The following is a 23,416-nucleotide window of genomic DNA, read 5'->3' as shown; positions in this document are numbered from 1 at the left end:
GATGTCAACCAAGAAGCTTGGAAACCCCATCATGCAACTTCGCCTGGTGTGCAACTCCCCGCACAACTTCTTCGATCCTTGGGGCTACGAGGGTAGTCCTCCCATTGACGAGAGCATTGTCACATCATCTGGCAAGATGTTGATGCTTGATCGTCTGCTTCCTGTCTTGTTCAGCAAGGGCCACAAGGTCTTGATCTTTTCCCAGTTCAAGACTCAACTTGATATTCTACAAGACTACTGCGAGCTTCGGAAATGGAAGGCTTGCCGATTGGACGGATCCGTCTCTCAAGAAAGTCGCCGCGATCAAATCAAGGAGTTTAACGAGAACCCCGAGTTCAAGATCTTCCTGCTTTCCACGCGCGCCGGTGGTCAAGGCATCAACCTTGCGAGTGCCGACACTGTGATTCTGTTTGACAGTGACTGGAACCCGCAGCAGGATCTCCAGGCGCAGGACCGCTGCCACCGGATCGGCCAGACTCGCCCCGTCATTGTCTACCGTCTCGCCACCAAGGGCACTGTTGAGGAGGAGCTTCTCATGAGCGCTGACGCCAAGCGTCGTCTCGAAAAGCTGATCATCAAGAAGGGATCCTTTAAAACAATGGGCCAGAAGATGGACCTGAAGGAAGACCTCGACGGCGAGACTCTCAAGTCTCTGCTGCTGAAGGATGGTCAGATCTTCAAGTACTCCGGTGATCACGAGGTTCTTAGTGATAAGGATCTCGAAGTTCTATGCAACAGGTAAGCTTATCAGTGGCCTTCATCGAGAAATTAACAGTCCTAACATTTCCTGCAGAAGCGACGAGGCGTACTCCAAGGCAGCCGAGGGTACCGCAAACGCCGACGGCTACAAGGTCATCGAGACTAGTTCCGACGGCATCACCATTGCTGGACAGTCGGCCGCTTAATGGGCTGCAGCCTACTCTGTTTGTCCTCTTTCGATGTTATCCTGGCGAGAGAGAGACTTGCTCGGCAGAGCGTGTACACTGCTGCTATAGATCCCACACCTATGTCGATCGAACCCAAAATCACAGGGAACAGCACAATCCCGTGAGCGACTATATACCAGAAGCATCAGCAGATGAAGCTGAATGATGTTGTGGAAAGGTGTGGATACTTGCCGAAGGCTAAACATAGGCCACGGATCAAATTACTTTGCTAGAATATAGGGCACCCCTCACATATCATGTATTCTGGATTGGATTTGTCCATTCTCTAGATGACGACCGGTTCCCACTCTTGTACTATGTACCTTTAGCGTTTGATACCCAGGATTGATCAGACGATTTGCTTAAGATAGCTTGAAATAACACCAGTATTTGTTCATTCTTCTTGGTCTATGACCCCGCGAAGTGTGTCCACGGCAGAAGCTAATGATGAAATGAGAGGCGCGAAAAAGGAGAAAGTTGCACAAAGCGAGCCCAGCGGCGGGCATCCTCACACTCTCACAAGTTCATATCCTCCCAAACACTCTGCTTCACCACGAGACCCTCAATCCAGCGGCCCACTTCGAATATGAAGTCTCCGACATACAACAAGACCTCCGCAGTGAGATGGACGACGTAACCTTGCAAACACGGACGGAACGTGTCGACAATCATGGTATAGAGCATACAGGCTAAACTAGTACACGCGAAGCCGGCGACCAGCTGGAGGAAGAACCACTCAGTGAAGAGCAATTTGCTGTCGATGGTAGCCCCAGTCTCACCAGGGAGCTCTTCGAGCCAGATGTATAGAGCCAGGAGGAACTTCTGGGTTGATTCACAGGGGCGTTGGGGGATGTAATGCGAGGCCATCCATACGAGCCAAGACATCCTGGCGACAATCCACCGAAGGATGCGGAAGACAAGGTGAACGACAAGACGAACAACCAAGCTCAGCAGCAGCGGCGCATGCAGCATCCCAACGACGAAGCCATAGAGATGGGCGAGGTTATCGAGGTACCTGTTGTCAGCGAAGAGGACCCAGCATACAATGATGGGGCCGAAGAGGTTGGGGAAGAGGAAGAGGCTGTGGAGGTAGCCCTCGACGAGCCAGCGGTTGAGGATACCTATCTGCGAGAAGACTTGTTCGTTCCTCTTGATGTTTTGGACATTGATCTTGAGGGGCGTCATTACGATGGCGGCGTTGAGGGTGAGGGAGAGGTGGATTGAGGCTGCGGCGAAGACGTGGTATGCGATGGAGAGGTCTGCGCGGTAGAAGACCTTTTCGAGGGGTGTGATGGAGAGGCTGAAGATTGCGGTGAGGAGGGTTGGAGGCCACAATGTGCGGGCGGCTAGAGAGAAAGGGCTTGTTGAGGCCGTCATGATTGTAATACCCGACGTCTCGGTAAGAGATGATGGGCTGAAGTCTTGGTGAAAAATGATGGGTTGAGTGGACGTACCGGGTGACTTTGATCGTAATAGAGACTCTTCTATTTGTGTCCGGACGGGATGAGGTCGACAGGAAGAGTAAGCTACAGGGATGTGTGCTCCTTGAATTGCAGATCGACCCGTGCTTATGAAGTGTCACTTAACAAAGCATCTGGCCAGTAGAGCTATTCTTGAGTCGCTTTGGTGTTCAAGGATGGTTTCAGCACGATCTGGACAAAGCATTACGATCTTGGTCTTCCGAGGTGGCCCCAATCATAGGGCTATCCTCGATCAAGGGATGATTGTTAACTTACAATGGCCAAAGGAAGGAACCAGACTTGGGCAACGTGTAAACAAAGCCTCGTTCGTAGAATTTCTGTCGGAAGATACCCAGTAAAGGCATCCCACCAGCACAAGTTACGAGGAAGTTGGCCGAGGAAGATGTCACCGGAGTTATGAGAAGGGAGCGGCCGAAGCGGCCGCATCATCCGCATGCCCGGATATAAGTATTGATCGCGGGCCAGCACCACCAAACCTGCCTCTTCGAGGTCTACTTGGGCCGCTGATTCGTTGACTAGTCTCATTCCGTTCGAGTCGAATTCGATGCCGAGGCAGTTTAGAGCTTTCACTTGACTAAGTACAAGTCACCGCCTTTGAGACAGGGTCCTTGTGCATGCCGTGTGCGATCGAAGTCTATGCATGATGCCGGCAACGAGATCAAGTTCACGGAGTTTAGCGCTCGATCTCAGGGATCGTGCAGCTACGGGTCTGGCGATCATGGCCTCGACGACATGGATCAGAAGTCAAAAGAGGGCAATTCTTACGAGAGAGCCATAGACTATATAAGCGCTCCTCACTCTCGATGATGAAAAGGTCTTGTTCTGAAGTAAAGTCGACCTTCTCATCAAATCTAGTACCAAATAATCTTGACTGCCTTACCGGCCAAACAACAACACCGAGAATCTCAAAATGGCACCTCCAGCAAGCCTCCCCGCCCGCCGCCTTGGCACGACCGGCCCTGAGATCACCGCCCTCGGCGTAGGACTGATGGGCCTCAGCGTGGCCTACGGCAAACCTGGGTTCGTGGCCTTGCATCAGCCAGTAGCCAGAGAGGCATCTCGAACTAAGTCCATCTCTTCCACAGACCGGACGAAGAGCGTCTTGCGTTCCTGGATCGCGCCTGGGAGCTCGGCGCCACGAACTGGGACACGGCCGACGCCTACGGCGACAACGAGGACCTCATTGGCAAGTGGTTCGCGCTGCACCCCGAGCGCCGCGCCGACATCTTCCTGGCGACCAAGTTCGGTTTGCGCGGGGAGATCAGGAACGACGGAACGTTCAACATCAGGATCGATAGCTCGCCCAAGTTCTGCCGCGAGGCGTGCGAGCGCAGCTTGAAGAGACTGGGCATCGAGAGTATTGACTTGTACTACATTCACCGCTTGGACGAGACCACGCCCATTGAGAAGACGATTGAGGAGATGGTTAAGTTGAAGAAGTGAGCCTGAACCTAGGCCGATACTGGGCGCCATATCCCTGAATGATGCCCTGAACCTTTTGAGTAGCTCAAGCTAGCTGACAACGTACGTGAAGTGAGGGCAAGGTCAAGGCCTTTGGCATCTCCGAGTGCTCCTCAACTACCCTCCGCCGCGCCTACGCCATCCACCCCATCTCAGCCGTGCAGGTAGAATACAACCCTTGGTCCCTCGAAATCGAAGGCCCCGCCGGCACAAACCTCCTCAAGACGTGCCGCGAACTCGGTGTCACGACCTTTGCCTACTCGCCCCTGGGCCGTGGCATCATGACGGGCCGTTACAAGTCGGTGGACGACTTTGAGGAAGGCGACTTCCGCCGCCAGAGGCCGCGGTTCATGGGTGACAACTTCAAGAAGAACACGCAGCTCGTGGAGGAGTTCGCCGCCGTCGGGCGCGCGAAGCACGACTGCTCTGCGGGGCAACTTACGCTTGCTTGGCTGCTTGTGCAGGGGGAGGATGTGGTGCCGATTCCGGGGACGAAGAAGATTCAGTATTTGGAGGAGAATTTGGGGTCGTTGAAGGTTGTGTTGGGCAAGGAGGAGGAGAGTGAGTTGAGGGCTTTGGTCGCTGCTGCGGATGTGCAGGGTGATCGGGGTGCAGCGTTTGGCAACTATTCTGATTCGCCTGCTCTCTGAAGAATGAGGATGCCACGATGCCTTCAATGAGTGTGATGCCGCAAGTGGAGGGCGCGCATGGGGGGGGGGGGGGTTGTCCCGGGAGTCGGCGTGGGTCACCGGCCCCAGCTTCCGAGGCCCCGAAATCTGGGGAAGAAGATGAAGGTCACTGATCAAAAGTGAAATGAAGCACCCTCTTTTGCAGCCACACAAAGCTAGTTTAACTATATAGGATATGGAGGAATGGTCATATTGACACTCGCTCATACCGTGAATGCAACTCATGTGCGAAGACAGATCTTGTGAGTTCCCCTCGGGGAAGAAGGCCGATGCCGGCTTGCGTTCGGAGATCGGAGTGGGTCACCGACACGCCGGTTGATAAGTGACTTGGCCGAACTACCTTATGCGCGCTTGGGCCCATCAATCAGTTGATGTCGATATTCGTCTTATCAGCCTGGGAATGCAACTTCGACAGATTGTTGCTCCATGAGATTGCTACTAAATCTCACCAAACGACCTCTTGATATCGCACTTGGGGTGAAACCTAACTCTCCCGCAATCCTCTTGAAACAATCCACAACTTCGTAACACCAACGAACCATGGCTACTATCTATAAGACGGGTGAGGATGCTCGACTTGCGTGCCGCTCCGGTACCTTCGCCTCAACTACAGCCGGTCAAGCCCCAACATATCTCCAAGCGAACCTCATTGTTCTTCCACGACGCTACGCCGATGACTTCCGTCTCCTCTGCCACCGCAACCCAGTACCATGCCCCCTCCTCGCAGAGTCGTCAAGTCCAGGGGACTTCAAGAAGCTCAAGTCCTACGTTAGATCGCCTGACGGTGACAAGATTCTACCGGTAGCCACAAACATCGATCTGCGCCACGACTCACCACGATACCGTGTCTATGAGGATAGCAAGCACGTCCCAGTCAACGGCGTATGGGAACCCGTAGACGTGGAAGACAAGTGGCTTGACGGTGACCACGTAGGCTTCTTGATCGGATGCTCCTTCAGCTTCGAGAGGGCTCTCAATGAGTCTGGACTCACGCCACGACACATGACGCATGACCGCAACGTGCCCATGTATCGTACCAACATCCCACTCTGCGCGGCTGGTGTCTTCAAGGCGGCGACATATGTAGTTTCTATGAGGCCGTATAAGGTGTCGGAGATTGAGAAAGTGAGAGATATCACCAGGCCTTTTGTGGCGACACACGGGGAGCCGATCGCGTGGGGATGGGATGGGGCCGAGAGGATCGGGGTAGCGGATATCACGAAGCCTCACTGGGGCGATCCAGCGCTGCAGATGGACGGGAAAACTGTGTTCGGGCATGACGATCCGGAGTATGTGCCCGTCTTCTGGGGGTGCGGGGTCACGCCACAAGAGGCTGTGATGAGAGCCGATATCAAGGGCACAGTCATGGGACACGCACCTGGGCATATGGTCATCATGGATGTAAGAGAAGATGAAATCTTTCCCGTCTCATAGGTATGAAGATGTATTAGCATAGGATCATGAGTCTTCTAGAAAACCCTTCATGTTGATACTCGAATCACATTTTTCCTCTGAATGAATTGGTGTCGAAGACATGATCGAAAACCTACAATATCTACTCCAAGTCGCGAGGCCGGGTTGTGTAGTCAACTTGGCGAATTGACTTGGCCGAGAACCGCCAATCACATCTCATGACGCGTCAGGGACTCACAGGCAACCAGGTCAATTGAGTTGAAATCACCAGAGGCATCCAGATAACCACTACATCTGAGCGAATATCTGTTTTTCTCATTGTCGTATGATGAAAGACCTTTGATTTCGCCTATCTTTTGCTTAGCAACAATGCGGCCCAAGTCCAGACAAATGCATGAAAGACACAGGCTCCAAAGAACCTTGTAAGCCAGACAAGACAGGTCACCTGTGTCAAAGACTCGAAAACATGAGAACTGAAAGGAAGAAAGTAATTGCACAATGGGCGACAAGACTGACTGAGAACTTGAACTTTGGTATATATATGACTTCGATATTCTAGAAAACATGCTGTATATTCGACTCACAAGAACCCATCACCAGCATATTCCATCCACCTAAACCAAACAACTCACCCAGACCTCACTGCATCTCCAACCAAGTTTCCAATCAGATTTCCAACGCCAATTTTAACCTCCAATCGATTTCAACAGAATCATCCTCCCCTTTCGCGTACGATCTCCATCCATCACTTACGCTCCGGCGCTGACGTACATTAGCACCCAATAAGATGCCCCCCAAGAAAGACAACGGCACGGCCCCTCCGAAATCCTGGATCCCTCCCTCAGGATATACTCGTCGACAGACTCGGAATCAACAACAGCAGCCCAACCTCTGGCAAGGACTCACCGATAGAGGAGAGGCATACGACACCCAGGGCAACCATGTTTTAGTGCGCCCGGTGCGCCAGCGTCGAAGGGGACAGCAGACGGCGGCACCCCCTCCTGCACCGCCTCAAGCTCCAGCACCACCTGCTCCGCCGCCGCCCACTGCTCCTGTCCTGCCACCGATGCCTTCTCCCCGTAATGCTGACTCTGGAGATGAATCTGATGACGATCCCGGTGGTGAGCCTGGGACTAAACCTGATGATGGATCTAATGATGAACCCAACAAAACAGCTGAGCCTGAAACTGACGGTGGAGCTGGAGATGAACCTAACAACGAATCTGGCGAAGAACCTGAGGCTGGGTCAGGTGATGAATCTGAAGAAGAATCTCGGGCTGGATCTGGGGATGAATCTGGTAACGAATCTGGGGATGAAGCTGAGACCGAATCAGGTAACGGGCCTGGCGATGGAACTAGCATTGGATCTGGCGACGAATCTGAGGCTGAATCAGGCGATGAATCTGCCGAGGAACCTGAGGCTGAATCAGATAATGAATCTGGTGATGATACTGCGGGTCCTTCATCGGCTCTCACGCCACCAAAACGCCCTACAAGAACGCCCCTTCCGACTGAAAGGCCAACAAAAATCAAGATCAAGCTAAAAACAACAAAAACACGAACAGCAACAGCTGCAGAGAGCCTAGACGGTACGGATAGCAATGATTCGGACTCTCCCGTCGGCCCATCTGCAGGCGAATCCGACAGCGATTCACCCGGCGACGGCAGTGATGGAGAAAGCTCGAAGAAGAAGAAGACGAACAAGGGAAAGCAGAACGCAACACAAAACAATGCAGAGACCGACTCCGATCCCGAAGCGCCTGAAGAAAGCTCCGAGCCTGAAGAACCCGAAGATGACGCCAGTCGTGACGACAATGAGGAGCAGACCGACAACTCTCAAAGAAGCGAAGGCAGTGACCTAGAAGGTCCACAGGATAGCGACCAAGGTACACCCGATGAAGCCACGCCGTCGAGGAGATCAGCTCCCGGGTCGGTCGGAGGAGACTCTGAGCAAATGTTCACCCCTTCAAAGACACCTCAAGAAAGAAAGGGGTCGAAGAACGAGGATCCCATTCAAATGGGCAGCGACGAGTCGGAGAGTAGCGAAGTTTTCCGTGATCCACGGAGCGAAGAGTCTCAAGGAGAAGATGAACCGCATCAACGTACTATCGTCCACTATGGCAGCGACGATGAAACGGAGATGTTAGTTCATGAGAGGCCTGACCCAGACCACACCTTCGACAATGGAGAAAATACTCTCAACTTGGAGGACTATCTAAGCTCGGTTGGCGGAGATCCAGACTGGAGGGGAGAGTATGATGGAAGCGAGGATGACGGTGACAACCGGTATGACCAGAGTAGCAACGTCGGAGGTGACTATGAGGGCAATCAGGATGACGACGATGATTCTGAGATGCACCTTCCCGACTACACGATGTTCGAACCCGACGAAACCGAGGGTCAACCCGAAATGGGCCGCGGACAAGGCAGCGAGTCGAATCTTCCGAGGCAGTCCTCGCCGAGCAGTGTCTCGCCAAGCTTCCCTCGGAGCAATCGTTCGCCCAGCCACTCTCCGGACCCATTTGCCGGGGGGCAGCAGCAGCCGTCAAGTTCGAGTGGCGGGCAAGGTTCTATAGCTCAGGGAAGTAAGAACGGACAGTCAAGTGGTAGCAAAACGGGCTCGGCAACAGGAAGCGGAAACGGCCTCGTGGCAATGAAGGCGAAGAATGTTGCGGGGAAGAGAGGAAGGTCTGAAGAACACACCAAAGACGACGAAGCCAGGCCACAGAAGCGACAAAGGGAGGACTCGGGCAAGACTGCGGTGCCGACGGCGAGAAACAAATTCCCTCGGACCCAATATCGCCAAATATGTCCTTACCCAAGCCCCCGGGATTTACATTCTCAGACTTCAGACAAGTGGGCAACAGCAAAGAGACCAGGCAGCTCGCTCGAAGAAGCAGTAGTGAAGCCTGCGAAAAAGACAAAACTGTTATAAGGAGAATGTGAAGGATATTTAGAAAAGTAACGGGATGTTTAAACGATGTGGTCCTAGAGTCGTAGATTTTGTTCGAATTGACATTGCCTTACTGAGGCATTACATGACTAGCAAGAATATGAACCATGTGTGCGTATCTTACCACATGGTGATTTCTCCTCTATCAAGAGTGTTTGCCATGCTTGTGGACGGGTGTCCTCTCATGGGTTGATGACAGGATCAGAAGCGTGATTTTCGTGGCACTGGGACAATAAGCATAGTTGAAACCGACATGACTCCTCCCCATACCCACTTCGTACGAGGGTCGTGGTAGACGCAATCCGCGCAGGAGCGCAACTTCTTCTTTGTTGTATTGGCGTTGGAAACGCTGGGTATCATAGCATATCTTCGTCTTCGTCGTAATCGCCGTCCCCACTGCCTCGTTCCTCCTCTTCCTCACGCCTACTGGCTTCCGCACTGGCGCCAATCTTCCGTACGCCCTCTATGACGCCCAGGAAGAGGCCGCGGCTCTCAGCCAGCTCCATCGCTCCAACTCCACGCAGACTCATGACACCGCCTACACCATCGGACAGGTCCTGCGTACTCTTGCGCATCTTGGCAGATCGTACCTCCTGAAGATCCTTGAGGAGAGACCTCACCTCGGAAGTGGAGGGTATATCGTCGGATGCGTGTGCCAGCAGGACCTCGGCGAGCTCGAACCAGTGGTAGGGGAGCGCATTCGGGGGCGCGTCGGCGGTACATGAGGGCAGGAAGGGCGGTGACAGGGTTTCGTCGAGGGTCGCGCCTACTCGACGGGCATTGCCTCTTGCGTCGCCGCGCGCAGGAGGTGGCGGGGGAGCAGAGAAGGCGTCGGGGTTGAGTGTCGTTTCTTGGTGTACGATCTTGGCGAGGGAGGTTGGATGGAGCCACTGGGGTGGAACAATGTTTGCTCGTCGTTGCTTCTTGAGGAGAAGTGCCAGCCAAAGAGGTAAGTTGGCACGTGCCGGGGGTCGCAAGGCTGGAGTTGCACCCTGGGAAAAGCATCGAGAATTAGCAGAAGGATCTATCCGCGACGCGTCGCGTGGTAAGTGGAAGGGGGCTGCTCTGTCCTTACGCTTAGAAGATCGATGCTTTCCAGCCGCTGGCGGGGAACGATTGTGACGAGCTCCATCTCGCAAAGAAAAGCCACTTCGGTGGGTACGAGACCCGAGGGGAGAGGCAAGGCCATTGTTGGGTTTCGCAAACAACACCTGTCGCTGCAGCAAGCCCCCGTCGAAGTTTGAAGCTGCAAATCGCCCTCCTCAAAAGACGCGTCCAGTTTGGTGGTGCGTCGGCGCCGCGGGGTTGCGCACGGAAGCAGCCGGCCCGCTTCGGTTGGAGGGGCTTAGAGCTCGGGCTTTTTGACGACAGGGGCCAGGTGCTGATAGCAAAAGGGTACGTACCGTCTGGATCGGGGAACCGGGCAGAGCTCCACCCTGCGCTAGGTCTGTGGCCCCACCTATCCCCGGGGGAGACCCACTTTCAGCCCGGGTCCTCCGAGCCGTCTACCAGGGTCGTGGAGGAGCCCAGCTGTCCAGGCCCCCAGGGCAGGCGCGATGGAATTGAGATAAGGTAATGCGCCCTACGTAAGGCTGGGCGATAAGTGAAAGGGCCTGGATGCATAAGAGCTGAGGTTGTTCCTTGCCTTGACCAGCTGAAAGTTCCGGGCTGGCCAATTCTAGGCGCGTCCGGACCGCCGCGGTATAATATCTGGAGAGGTGGTACTGCAATGTTGGATGAATCTGGACTCTCCACATATGCTCGTTATTTTTACTTTTTGTGCTACCAAATATCCATGACCGCGCCAAGCTAGAAATGGGCGGATACCTTACGAATACAAGGTAAACAACAAAATTCTCGTTCTCGCCAATCGGCGCTCGATCCGCTCTATCACGCCAATAGCGCGTGAAAGAAGAGATACCCATTCGAACAAGTGCGACAGGTCACAGGTATTGACGTCCTTGGTCTCTCTCTCTCTCTCTCTCTCTCTCACCTGAGACATCACCTTAGCTAATCGGCCCTGAGAGATCTGTGTCACCTCATCTACTAGGGAAAGGGGACTTCTGCTCCTTAACGGCTGCAACCCTACAGCTGCAGATCTCTCCTCACTCTTCTTTTCTTTCTCCGCGTCGCCTAACCTAACCACTCGACCCAATGGCCCTCGAACTTTGAAGTTCTAAATTACTGTCTCGAGCGGGTTGGGCCGGCCCTGTCGTCCCATCTAGAGTTCATTATTGCATTGCCGTTCCGTCACCTGGAGGCTCCATCGACCATCCGGAGGATTATGTCAGTGAACTGTCCAATCGTTCACAGCAACGATCTAGATTCCTATTCCGTGGCGGCTGCCGCAAGACCGCAGCCGCCCACGCCCTAACCTTTACCCTCCGTGGTACTCGGGACCGGGCTCCGAGACCAACAGATAGGCCCATTCGGATTTCCACGATTAAACTGATTTTATCTGGGTGTCATGATGACGAGTCACTGCATATTCTCCGACTCGCTGCTCAAAGGCCGCTAAGAAAGCACGTTGATTCATACAGCAAGAGTCAATAGCGCAATACGAAGGAAGAGGAAGAAGGAAGAGAGACACACAAGCCCAAAATTGCAAGGGTATTGCAGTGAGCGTCCGTCGCGGCACCGCCCAACCGCTCTAGCCCTTCCTCCGAGTACAGACCTACGGGAGTACCCCACTGTCATCCTCGACCCTCGTTAAGATTCCAAAACCCCTCGTAGCGGGATTGGGCCGCCCAGATCCGCCTGTTCGGCCGCAGGCGCCTTCTTTGGAACTTCAGCTGCAGCAGTAAAGGCGGTGGCCCTGACGTGGTCTTCTCCTCTTGGACCTTCCATCTTCTCCCACACCGAAGTGGAGTTTTTTGGTTCTATCCTCATCATCGCCAGACGTTTAACATCGATCATCACACGTGGCAACCGACCCTCGTCTTGATCAGCGCTCGGAGCCGGGACAGTGACACGGACGAATCCATCACCACTCTTCCCGCTTGGAGGGGCCCTGCCCGTTCTCGTTCTCGAGTCCAGCCCACGCTCGGATATGTGGGCAATTTTGAAGCAATTATCAAGCACTCTTGTTGGTGCCTTACGATTCCTGACTGCTTTATCGTTTAGCTGAGGCCTACTGTCGTTCGGGAAATCCGGACCGGCGCCAGACGAGCCTTCTAGGGCTTCGGCGCCGCATCCCTTCCCGAAAGAGACTGCTTGTCCGCCCAATTTTCCCCACCGACGCCCAAGAGAGCCTCATCGTCAAACTTTTGTCAGCACGCTTGTGGTTTATCCGAGCAGATAGTCTGCCTGTTCAAGTTTTAGGGATTTTTTCAACTACAACCATGTCGTCCAATTTGTTGAACTTCAACAAACCATGCAACGGATGTCGACGTCGAAAGGTCCGCTGCGATAAGGCCAAGCCATGCCTCAACTGTGTTCGTCATGGCATTTCTTGTGTCTACGATCCCCAGAGGGAGCCCGGCATCCCCAGCCCCGAAAGTCAACAGCAGCTGCAGGAGAGAGTCGACCGACTGGAAAGGGTGATCGAGGAGATGAAGGGCATGTCTGTTCGAGGAGAATCACTTAAGGCGACTAGCAGCTCGTTTCCGTCTGCGAGTCCAGCAACAAGCCACTTTGGCGAGTTTTACCACGAACGAGATGAGTCCCTGGCTGGAGATCCTGGAATGCAGGTTTACGACGAGAACGTTTCCTATTATCTTGGACCCGACTACTGGCTCAACCTCCAAGACGTTGTCTACGAGCCGAGATGCCTATTCCGTATCGACTCGGATAAGACGGGCAAGAATCCCGCAAGTCCGTCTTCCTGGCCTATTGGTCGAACACCCGTTCTGACCGATCTTTCTCATCTACACCTTGAACCCGAGAAGGAAGATATCTTGACCGACCTTTTCCTTGCGCATGTTGAGCCCTACGTTCGAATAGTCCACGAGTCCTACTGGCGGCAGCAAATCACAGATTTCCGAGTGGGCGTCCACAAAATCCCGATAGACGTGGAGGCAGGCATGTTTGCAACCCAAGCCATGACCGTTGCGGCATTGCCGGCAAACCTTATCCAAGAGAGGTTAGGCAAACCGAAAAAGGATCTCCTTCGACACCTGCAGGAAGCTACCCAACTAGCCCTCGAGAGAGCAGACATTTTGCGGAGTAGGAAGGTTTTGGCTTTCTTTGCTCTGCTCTATCATATTGTTCGTTTCGCCACTTTGCCTTACCATCCACTCACAACTCTGAAGATAGTCTTTGCTAATTTTTCTAGCAAGCGAAATTCATCACGGGTGATGGAGAAATCGCAGTTTCTCTCCTCGGATTAGCTGGCCGATTTGGAACAAGACTTGGACTGCACCGAGATCCGAGTCACTATAGCTATTCGCCCTGGATAGCAAATATGAGACGCCGGGTCTGGACTCACTTCGAAATCATGGACAACCCGGTGTACAATTTGGAGGGCGCAGACTCTGGCCTGCCATCAATATCCGACGTCCAGCCCGCAAAGAATGCAAACGACAGTCAGTGGATGCCAAATCGATTTGCAAAACCAGGCTCTGCCCCTCCAGATCAAGATGGAATCACGGACATGTCTTTTGTCTTGATACGGCAGCATCTGTTCAAGACGATGCAATCAATAACGCGAAGGAGGAACGACACGAGCCCGGAAGAGCTGAATAGGATAATTGACCAGACTGAGAACTTTATCAAGGCTAAGTTTATATCCCACGTTGACGGCAGCTCTGCAAGCCATGCGATAATTGTATCATATTTCAGAACAAGTATGAGGAGCATGCGACTTCTAGTTGAAACCGTTGTGGCTCGACATACCGGTGCTGGTCAAGATGCTGAATTCCGATCGGGGTAGGTTAGAACGTAAACCCAAGAGGCTTTGACACTTACTCACATTCATAATCGCTAGATTCTATCAAGAGTGTGTGGAAATTCTAGAGGAAGCAGAGCGCGGTGAAGCAGTGGCTCTCCAAAACCATTGTGGCTGGATCTACAGATGGCCGACGACACCCTTCACGATTTCAAATATTCTCATCGGTCTCGCTCAACAACCAAAACATCCGGTTACGGATCGAGCATGGCGGCAAATGAACATTGTGTTCCGGAGACACAACAACGAGGACATTAGCATGCGCAAGTTTGCTGCTTGGAGAGTCATCGAGGCTCTATGCGACCAGGCTATGCTTTACCACAAGCAGAGATCACACGAAGGAGCGTGGTATGCCCAGAGGTTAGACCAAGTCCAGGCCTTAACTACGGCGCAGGGAAAGGCCTCCCTCTCACTGGAGAATGCGACAGTCGACGACATCCTAGGCGACGTGCAAATGTTTGGTCAAGATGCTTCAGTCTTGGGTGGTCACAGCTATTTTGCAGCTCAGCAAGCACTTGAGCCGCTGGGTTATCCTCCTTGGAATCAGTCGCCAACTGAACAATCTCACGGTCAGAGTCAACCGCATCCGCACCAGCATCCTCATCCGCATCAACCACCGTCTGATGATGGCGAAGACATATGAATTGCGGATGACGCAATCCGTGGGAACAATGAAACTTCTAGAACGGCGTAAAACAAGGATGGGACAAAATTCAATCATCTATGAATGATTCAACTCATGGGACTCTACGGATATAGAGAAAGAAAAGATTACTACCCAACACCCTGAAGCCGTTCGATCCTATTCTAAAAGACCAAGACCGTTCGATCCTCGGAAACGGCACGGAAATGTGGATGAGGCCAAGCCATGATTCCAAGAATTCAGAGCTCAATGCTTGCTTGGTCTGTGGGTCCGTGTGCGTCCGAAAGGCCAACCGTCTGGGAACATGAGTTTAGCCAAAGTCTAATTTATGGAGAAAATAACGCTCTTTGGGGTTGGAGAAAATGGAGAGACTCTTCAACTCACATTGACTAGGAGCATGGACGTCAATGTCCAACTCGTCAGCCCAAGTCCATACCAGGTTAGGGTCTTTGAGGAACGCCCGGGCCACGAGGACGGCGTCTGCCTGGCCGTCCGCCAAGACCTCCGTGGCGTCCTCCCCCGTCGCGATACCGCCGACGGACCCTACCAGGGTACCGGTGTCCTCAACGGCTTTCCGGATAGCTTCCGCTATATACGCCTGGTACTTTGGCCCGGGAACCACCTTCATCCTCGCATCTTGCCCGCCGGCGGAGATATCGAGGAAATCTGCCCCCTTGTCTGCGAGGATCTTGGCGAGCTTCTGGGCTTGAGGGATGTCCCACTGGGGGATCGAAGGGTCAAACTCCAGATAGTCGGTGCCGGCGAGACGCACCAGAACCGGATAGTCGTCGGGCACGTTGGCGCGTGTCAGTTCCGTCAGCTCGACGAGCAGGCGGGAACGGTTCTCGAAGCTGCCGCCGTACTGGTCGGTTCTCTTGTTGGACGTGGGTGAGAGGAAGTTGTTGATCAGGTACCCATGGGTGGCATGGATCTCGATGGTCTGCAGAATAATTCAACAGCTGGAAACCAAAAAAGACAGTGATTAACTGGGGCCCCCGGCAGTGAAACTTACGTCGTATCCGACTTTGACAGCACGCTTAACGGCATCAACCCATTTCGCTTTCAGAGTCTCAATGTCTTTCAAGGTCATTTCTTTGGGAACGTAGGTGTCATCACTGTACGCTACGGCAGAGGGTCCGTAAATATCCTTGGGCCATCCCCGACCCTGTGAACATTTTGTGTTAGCTATGTGCTCGTCACTGTCACACGCACAAGTGTGTGTCATACGAAGCCGAAGCTCTTTAAAGCGCGGATACGGGGGTTCATTGCGCCAAGTAGATACCTTTTCGCCTGCCACTGCCTTACGGTCAATCCAAGGTGCAACGGTGCTCGCTTTCCGGCCGGCATGGCCAATCTGGGCACCAATGTGCCCCCCCTGGCTATGGACAAAGTCAATGACCTCCTTAGCGGCGACCAGCTGCGAGTCATCCCAGATCCCCAGGTCCTCGGGCGAGATGCGGCCCTCGGGCACCACAGCCTGGACCTCCGTCAAAACCAGCCCGGCGCCGCGGACCGCATAGCTCTGGAGATGCGTCTTGTGCCAGGCCGTCATGTGCCCATTGTCGGCAGAGTACTGGCACATGGGCGACACGATGATGCGGTTGTGCAGCGTCAGGCCGCGGATCTTGAGCGGCGAGAATAGGGTGCCGTCTGGCTGAGGGTCCCTGGCAGTCCCGGCGGCTGGGTCCTGAATGGGGGTGAAGTACGGAACCTTTCATCCGGGCTAATCAGTATACGTACGGCACTTTGTGAGCTTTGGACAGTGGTCTCGCGGAGGATTGTCCGCGGTGCAGTCACCGTCTCAGTGCTGGCAGCATGGCATCCCACAGAACGAACACCTCTCCCTGCCACCGCTGGGGGTTAGGGGTCTTACATTTTTGGCTCCCTCGTTGATCAAGCCGGGGTCTGAGACTTGCAATGCCCCGGGAACTGGTGCCTGGTCTGCGGCCAGCGGAGCTTCGACCTTTGTCATTTTGTTGAGTGGAGATGATATTATATTCGGCTTTGCGATCGGAGTAGGAATTTACGATTATTGTTTTCTCTGTCCGTGCTTCTTGTGAACGACAAACCTTGACGGGGATCAAAAAGGGGTTGGACTTTATATGGATGACTCTACAACGGCATTGTAACTTCAGTATTGTACATTTCAAAGCATCAAGAATACCAAATGTCGGCGAGAGAGGATGAACTGTTGAGCCGCTCGGTGCTGAGTAATTGCCGTCATAATGCGCGCCAAAGACGTAAGTCGGTGGTTCGCTGAGAAATCGGCTTAATTCATTGCGTTTTGCGCTGCTTGCGACACCGATGTGTACTCTGATAGTTGGCCGAGACCATACCGTTTTCGACTGATAGCTTTGTCCTACGCTGACTGCATAATGCGCACGAATTGTGCAAGCAGTATTACAAGCGCTTGTTAGTCAGGGTACCTTACATAACCAACTTACCAACGACAAAGTTATCCTGCCTCCGTGGGACAGAAATACGGGATGACAGAATACAAATGATGACTTAATCCCCAAGCACAAAGCCCTGATATTCTCGCGCTTTCGCTACCTATTCCGTACCTGTTGGCGAAGCCAGTGCGGGTCGTCTGAGATGTTTTTGCCTCTCTGGCACCAGCCGGTAATTCGAAAATTGTCTCAAAACTGTGAGATACCGTAGTGCCTGCAACTGAGTGGCCGGTTCGTCAGGCCATCGCTGACCAAGGTCTGCATGCCAGAAGGATCCGAACCCCTGCCGACACGCGGTCTAATGTTGCCCACGGTGGTCTCGCCGACTCGCCGACACGGCGGATACCACCCTAGGACACGGCCACAAAGTCTCAAGCGGCGTCAGTTCAGTCGCCGATCGTGGGGTTAGCGGCTCAATGTCGGTTATTCCATGGTGAATTCTTCCATTGCTCTCGTTGATAGGCACTTCATGCCCCTTTCTAGCTGTGGCTGCAGCTGAGCGGCCGAGGTTCGGTCAAATTGGGCTGTAATTTCGAGCGCCATGCATGATTACTGTCCAGGACATCACTAATCACTGATACCAGATAGTCGGTATTTGTACTACAGTGTACGGATAACAGTACACTGACGCCACTAAAGTTCTGTCTCTATTCATTCTCAATTTAGCATGAGAATGGAGGTTTCGAACTTCTCAACTCAGTGAAAAAGTCAAAAGACAAGCACGAACTTTGAGATGATAGGGCCCCGAAAGTAGTCCACAACATGTGTTGTAGACTCTTACGATCTCTCAAGGAACACACACTCTGAGAACGAAGAGTAAGAACACATATCGTGATGGACGAAGCCGCCATTGGGTATTAGACTTACCCTGGGTCCATTTGCGAATCTTACGGTTTTCGCTAAATTGCCAGGCAGAACAGCGGCACATAGGACTCTTGCGCAGTTACAAAGTGCGAATATTGTACACCTGCAGGGAGACAACAGCGGAGGGAGGGCAACATGTGCGCGACCTTTGTTTAACGTCATGCCTCTGAACAGCCCAACATCACTCAAACAGTTCTGATGCTAGACCGAGTTCTGGTAGCGAGTGGTTCTTCGCCCATTCCCTAAATCCTAGTCACAGTCTCTGAACTGTGTTAGTATTCGAATGCTACTGCAGTCACGAGAAGCAAAATGCTCCGATTGATTCAAACTCAAAGTGCCAGCTCGCCTACAGCATGGCTGGGTTGAACCTTTCATTCCCCTTGACACTCGCACTCTAGACTGGAGAACCTAAGCGCTCGTCCCATGTCCGTGATCCATATCGATGCGTCTAGATCAAACTAGATGTTGTTGACTCGTTTACGAATTCTAGGCCTTTGTCTGCCGTTTCATATTGGATCACTGTCAAGATTTGCTGTAAGGAACACCTTCCCTGAGGGTATGCGCATTTTGCTAAGGATCTACGACAACAGTTGACTACCTTATTCGGATGCGCAGAGGTAGACGTAGCACCCTCGCTCACCGACTGCAACATCCCCACATACATGCTGCACCTATTGTTATCCAGATTCCTGAAGAAACCAGCCCGCGTTTTCGTCAAAAGGTTGGAAGACTGTGGCGAAGACGCGCAGCTTCAATAACGGTTCACCGCCTCGAACGCTTTGCTTGGACGCCAGAAAGTACCTGCAAACTGTGTGGTGCCTTTACCGGTGATTCCCTCGTGCAAGTATCAGAGACTGGTTGTCGATACCCCGTAGTTAATGGATATCCTTGCATTGCCATCATGAGGGATATGCAAGCCCACCGGCGGCCGCTCGGACAATGTCCGCCGCAGAAGAAATCCTAAAAGACGACGAAGCGAGGGCTTGTCAGCAGCCGATCAACTCTAATGCAACACTCTCCGAATTCGACTTGGCAGCGGCATTTTGGGACGCAATTTTATCTACACCGATACTGCCGGTGAAGCTGGACGTGCGTATCAGTACCCTATATGTTAGGATGAAATGCTTGTGCGTGAAGTGCCGACCTCGGCACCCAACTGGGGCAATGGCAGGGGTGTCATCCTCGGTAGAGGGTCCGGCAGTGAACAAGGTTGAAAAGGGGTTCGAGTCCGAGATTTTGGTCACCACAACATGGAGTTTTTGGACGCGAGTGCCGGAGTGGTCTTCACTTTGAGAGTGGCGAGTGGCATGTTGAAGGGTACGATACCCGGCGACAGACATGGTGGCATTGGGTGCAAGACATCCACACGGAGAATGAGGCGTGAGAATACATGGCGAATATCGAGGTTGGCGTGCGGTGAGTGGAAAAAAAAAGACTTGTCGCATTTGGAGACCTTGATCGGAGTCTTGCCGGTAAGTCCATGATCAAATCCCGAGTCTGTTGTCAAGGCACAGTAAGCCTACTACTTGCGCAGTAGTTTAGGTAGGCAAGCAGATGTTTCACAATTTAGATCAATAACTTAGCGATTACAACTTTAATTCTCAGCAATGCGACTTACGTTTTTGTCATTTGACTCTCCTCCATAGGATAATTTGCTTGATGAGTTGACCGGATCTGAAGAATGCATTGCTGCGATTTGCGTTTTTGAGATGCAGGTGTTTGAGAGTGTAATAGACTTCAAATGGTAGGTCGATGTTTGCATCTCTTATTACTTGCTGATCAACAAGGCTTGAGTCGACAGCCAGTCCCGCTGAATCAACAATTCCAGCGCCTCGCTGTTAACATAAGCAAAGTATCTAAAGCAATTGCGCATTGCTTGGCCTGGAAGACTGAATTTGAGGCTGATTATATGTATGTCACCACGTTAGATGGTGGAGGGATGGCTCTTTAATCATAGCCCTCTTCGAAAATGATTGCCAATCATAGGATCAAGCCAATGTTGAGAAAGAGTCGAGACACTCATTTCTGTAAAGTAGAATACGTAACACCATCGACTCATTGAATGTGGTGAGCATGCCAAAGAAGAACTTGCTACATGGTGCCAAATACTCCGTAGGCATCGGAAAGGGGAATTGCAGACCGAATTTATGATAAATTGAGCGGAGTCTGAGGAAACTTAGACCATTCGGTTAACACTAGTTTTGGAACTCTACACTAACCCTTTCGCGTGTACAAAAGCTGCGAACAGTCCTTGGTTCCTTTCTCGGGGTTGAACGGATAAGCGGACCACGTATGATGTGGGTCTCAGTCCGGGAGAAACACGGCGGCACGGTAAAAAGCCCAGCGGGAATTCGGCGGAGGTTCGGCGGAGATTCCAATACGATCTGGCGCATTGAGATACTACAACTGAGGTCCAACAAGACATATCAGGAACTGCCAGTCTCTTGCTATCTGATGTGCAGCCGCATTATTACAGCACACTCCCGCCAAAGCAATCTTGCAGAACACGGAAGGCGCGAAACTTCGCATGAAAGCAAGGCTTTGCATTTCCGCACACAGGAATGACAGTTGAGGCCGGGTGTTTCAAGCAATCTGAGGCCCTTCGCGTTCGCATGTGGCACCTACGGATAGTCTCGCTGCACTGCGCATTCTACACTTGGAGTTGAATCGCAGCCCGAAGCAGAGATACTTGGAAAAGTAACGGCTAGCGCCGCTGCCGTCGTTTGTGTCACCAAGTTGCTCACACGGGTGATAAGGATAACTTGGAGCATTCTAGCCAGGGGACCGTCCATACCAGACTACATAACAAAAGTGTAGTTTGTAGTCCCAGCACAAGGTAAAGACTGAGAGCTGACACTATCAAGGCATCTTCAGCTTCAAGTATCACTCAGTGTCATGTTTCTCGCCGAGCTCCTGGCGCTCATCTCCTGCTTCCCCCACAAGCTCTTTCAACCTCCTCACTGCTCTTTCTCCTAGAGCTAACAAGCTACCCATGCCGAGGATTTCCAAAACACTGACTTCAAATCCGAATACCCCTTTCCATCACCCGCGCATTTCTACCGCCACCAAGCTATCGAGTCCGGCATCTTGAAGCGACATACTCACGTCAGTTTCTTTCTTATCTTCAACCGGCGCCAACAGCAAGTAAAACGACTATACTACAATGTATCTTGCAATAAACTTCGAGGCTTTCGACGAACCCAAGATGGATGTGTCGGCAGTCACAGAATTTAAGAGTGCAGAGAGGGCACCTTGGTCCGAAGAAGTGCTGGCTGCAGCTCTTTGGCTGTTGTTCAAGTTAAAGTAACATCTCATCCGTCGGTCTTCTTTCCAAGGAACTCTATTCGCCAGGTCACTCAAAGATGTGAGACTCCGATGGTCGATCACGACCTGAGCATTGTTGACAAAGGAAAACGCTGTTGGGTATTTAGCACTGGGTTCAGTTGCGCTTAGAACCAGTGCCAGGGCGTCCAGCAGTTGAGGGATTTTGATGCCGTAGATACCTTGGCCCATCAGTCTTTCAGCATCACCTTAAACTACCAATAAATCCAGGACCGCAGCCTCAGCAAATTACAACGTAGACTTAATCAGCACCCACGAACGAAGTAGTTCTTTAAGACAGCGATAAACCTCTCAGAACGAAATGCCTTCTTGCATGAGCAGTAATGCTTCTCACTCCCTTATTGTCATCTGTATCAATGTCAAGTATTTCATGCCTAGCCCTTAAACGATGTTCACAATTCAAGCTGCAGGTCCTGAGCTGTCGCTTCTACGGGTTGGTCTCCCGCACCACCAATGAATGATAGTGCGTCATTCTGCGTCATCTTTTCGTCAGGTGGGAGTATCGGAAGTACCTTTAGGGAATGGTTTTGCAAGTTCATGTCCTATAGACTAGTGAGACCCTGTGATATCTGAAGTACTATTCTTTGGAATAGACTTTTCACGGATATAGATTGTAGGGCTTACGTTATAAACCTCAGCCAAGATGTAGTGACAGCGAAGAAATGCTGGGTTGGGCAGGTTCTCATCGCCATTGTGCGCACTAAACTGAACTGTGGAAGGTAGGCTCCATCGTAGAAAGAATTGTTCGCCGGCACCGAACCATTGGATGGCATATTGATTCTAAGTAAATAGGTTAGAACCATAGATGTTCCCAAATTACAGCTCATTGAAGGACTTACTTGGACGTCTGTGGACTTGAAAGCCATCTCCAGCCTTCTAAACTGTTTATGCAGCGTGTCCATCAACGTTATCGCATTTGAGATCTGATTTATGCTATCAGAAGCAATCGCTCCTTTGAGGTCGGTGAAATATCGATGATACGCATGCCAAATTGTGGCAATATTTAGCGTCTACAGCATAGTGTAAGCATTCTAGTCACTAGTTTTGTACAGGGACACCTACTTGGGTATAACTACCGTTGGTAGTGGAGAGAGAGAAAGGAATGCAATGTGCACACTTGGTGCTGCATTGCGCTCCCTCAGAGGGGCGCTCCTCCCATGACCTAGACCAATATTGGCTGAGGATGCATTTCCCACCCTCTCTTTTCAGGCAGTCCCGTCTCAAAACTTCGTCTCTCTGTACTGTTTCAACTTCGTGCAAGGAGCTTTCTATCTCAGTCTGGGCGTTTTCATCCACCGGCTGGGAGATGACTCCCTTTCCTCTCCCACGAGCGAGCACTGTTAGGTCAGTTATTAATTTGAACACGTATCATACTGATGATTTGGTACTCACTAGGCTTAAGCAGCGCGTCGATTAAATGGTTTCTGAGAGCACGGAGCTTGTCTGGCTCATTTTGGTACAGATAAACCTCCGCCGCAAGAGTGGTGAGGCCGTTGCCCTCGAGCCGACGTAAAAAGATCTTCAACACTTGGTCGGTGTCGTCAGACTTTCCGCACGGGACGTAATCATCGCAAATATTAAGTGCTACTGTCACTCCCAGTTGAGCCACCGAGTCGTCTCCAAGACTTGTGAGTCTTTCCTCTACCAAGGCTCCATCGATCTCTGGGTGTTCTGAGACCGACATCGTGGATGACAACTGCTTTCCCTTGAAACTGGATAATTCCAAATGTGTTTGTCGTCGAAAAGAATTCCACGAGGTTACGTCGACTGCGAGATGATGTCGGGACATAGTCACGTACCTCTCACGAGTGCAGAACCAGGAAGGTGCGCAACTTCTCCAGGTTCTCGAATTTAGCTGAAACTTTGACAAACTTACCATAGCCTGATCATCGAGATGGGAGTATCCGCGGGCCTGCAGTCTTGTCCCAAGCGACGCGGAATGCACCAATGATCGTCCTGCTTGAATGTCGTATGTGACCCAACATAAGGCCTGGATTAGTTGTGATGATGGCTCTCAATCCTGTCAAGTGGATCGGCGGGGACATGATGCTGAACAGTTAGATTCGAAGAGTATCTCGTATTACGACGTGAAATAAGTAAGTGATGCCAGTATCCAACTGGCATTCTGTACATGTCCGAAATCGAGATGCAATGTGTCGCAATAGACTCTCGAGAAGTAAGTGACCAATCAGGGAGAGCCCTAGCGCCACTGCAAAGTCATGAGTTCAAGCTATTCGCAATGTACTTTGGTCGATAAGAACATGCAGGTGATTGTTGAAGGATTCAGATGGCAAACTATCGACAATCAC

General features: G+C 52.0%; 10 protein-coding genes across 10 annotated transcripts; 5 read left to right on the top strand and 5 right to left on the bottom strand.

Annotated features, from left to right (window-relative positions):
- Positions 1-142: 142 nt before the first annotated feature.
- Positions 143-905, top strand: BDZ83DRAFT_581991 (helicase; the record flags this gene model as incomplete). The annotated part of the gene is made up of 2 exons (XM_060505510.1): positions 143-738; positions 794-905. The coding sequence occupies 2 exons, from the start codon at positions 143-145 to the stop codon at positions 903-905; spliced, it is 708 nt and encodes a 235-aa protein (XP_060363029.1).
- A 492-nt stretch (positions 906-1,397) lies between these two features.
- Positions 1,398-2,303, bottom strand: BDZ83DRAFT_732289 (uncharacterized protein; the record flags this gene model as incomplete). The annotated part of the gene is made up of 1 exon (XM_060512891.1): positions 1,398-2,303. The coding sequence occupies one exon, from the start codon at positions 2,301-2,303 to the stop codon at positions 1,443-1,445; it is 861 nt and encodes a 286-aa protein (XP_060363028.1). The 3' UTR covers positions 1,398-1,442.
- Positions 2,304-3,317: 1,014 nt separating this feature from the next.
- Positions 3,318-4,518, top strand: BDZ83DRAFT_581969 (aldo/keto reductase; the record flags this gene model as incomplete). Its single annotated transcript, XM_060505508.1, has 3 exons — positions 3,318-3,427; positions 3,493-3,846; positions 3,942-4,518. The coding sequence occupies 3 exons, from the start codon at positions 3,318-3,320 to the stop codon at positions 4,516-4,518; spliced, it is 1,041 nt and encodes a 346-aa protein (XP_060363027.1).
- A 414-nt stretch (positions 4,519-4,932) lies between these two features.
- Positions 4,933-6,055, top strand: BDZ83DRAFT_627791 (uncharacterized protein). Its single transcript, XM_060508657.1, has one exon. It carries the CDS (start codon positions 5,098-5,100, stop codon positions 5,989-5,991), a length of 894 nt encoding a protein of 297 aa, XP_060363026.1. The 5' UTR covers positions 4,933-5,097; the 3' UTR covers positions 5,992-6,055.
- Positions 6,056-6,483: 428 nt separating this feature from the next.
- On the top strand, positions 6,484-9,160 carry BDZ83DRAFT_410192 (uncharacterized protein). The gene has a single exon (XM_060502909.1). It carries the CDS (start codon positions 6,758-6,760, stop codon positions 8,903-8,905), a length of 2,148 nt encoding a protein of 715 aa, XP_060363025.1. The 5' UTR covers positions 6,484-6,757; the 3' UTR covers positions 8,906-9,160.
- Positions 9,161-9,279: 119 nt separating this feature from the next.
- Positions 9,280-10,112, bottom strand: BDZ83DRAFT_581993 (GINS complex protein-domain-containing protein; the record flags this gene model as incomplete). The annotated part of the gene is made up of 2 exons (XM_060505511.1): positions 9,280-9,915; positions 9,999-10,112. 2 exons carry the CDS (start codon positions 10,110-10,112, stop codon positions 9,280-9,282), a joined length of 750 nt encoding a protein of 249 aa, XP_060363024.1.
- A 2,152-nt stretch (positions 10,113-12,264) lies between these two features.
- Positions 12,265-14,451, top strand: BDZ83DRAFT_753970 (uncharacterized protein; the record flags this gene model as incomplete). Its single annotated transcript, XM_060514420.1, has 3 exons — positions 12,265-13,128; positions 13,197-13,789; positions 13,848-14,451. 3 exons carry the CDS (start codon positions 12,265-12,267, stop codon positions 14,449-14,451), a joined length of 2,061 nt encoding a protein of 686 aa, XP_060363023.1.
- A 246-nt stretch (positions 14,452-14,697) lies between these two features.
- Positions 14,698-16,423, bottom strand: BDZ83DRAFT_581928 (NADH:flavin oxidoreductase/NADH oxidase; the record flags this gene model as incomplete). Its single annotated transcript, XM_060505504.1, has 5 exons — positions 14,698-14,747; positions 14,836-15,391; positions 15,464-15,616; positions 15,734-16,162; positions 16,325-16,423. The coding sequence occupies 5 exons, from the start codon at positions 16,421-16,423 to the stop codon at positions 14,698-14,700; spliced, it is 1,287 nt and encodes a 428-aa protein (XP_060363022.1).
- A 2,328-nt stretch (positions 16,424-18,751) lies between these two features.
- BDZ83DRAFT_653521 (uncharacterized protein) lies at positions 18,752-19,105 on the bottom strand (the record flags this gene model as incomplete). Its single annotated transcript, XM_060510626.1, has 1 exon — positions 18,752-19,105. One exon carries the CDS (start codon positions 19,103-19,105, stop codon positions 18,752-18,754), a length of 354 nt encoding a protein of 117 aa, XP_060363021.1.
- A 1,979-nt stretch (positions 19,106-21,084) lies between these two features.
- BDZ83DRAFT_793995 (uncharacterized protein) lies at positions 21,085-22,791 on the bottom strand (the record flags this gene model as incomplete). The annotated part of the gene is made up of 5 exons (XM_060515795.1): positions 21,085-21,649; positions 21,732-21,887; positions 21,947-22,117; positions 22,170-22,444; positions 22,500-22,791. The coding sequence occupies 5 exons, from the start codon at positions 22,789-22,791 to the stop codon at positions 21,500-21,502; spliced, it is 1,044 nt and encodes a 347-aa protein (XP_060363020.1). The 3' UTR covers positions 21,085-21,499.
- Between the last annotated feature and the right edge of the window lie 625 nt (positions 22,792-23,416).

Source organism: Colletotrichum acutatum (assembly GCF_030867785.1).
Source record: "Colletotrichum acutatum strain CBS 112980 chromosome Unknown BDZ83scaffold_72, whole genome shotgun sequence".
NCBI classification, from domain to species: Eukaryota; Fungi; Ascomycota; class Sordariomycetes; order Glomerellales; family Glomerellaceae; genus Colletotrichum; species Colletotrichum acutatum.
This window is presented reverse-complemented; position numbering and strand designations above follow the sequence as displayed.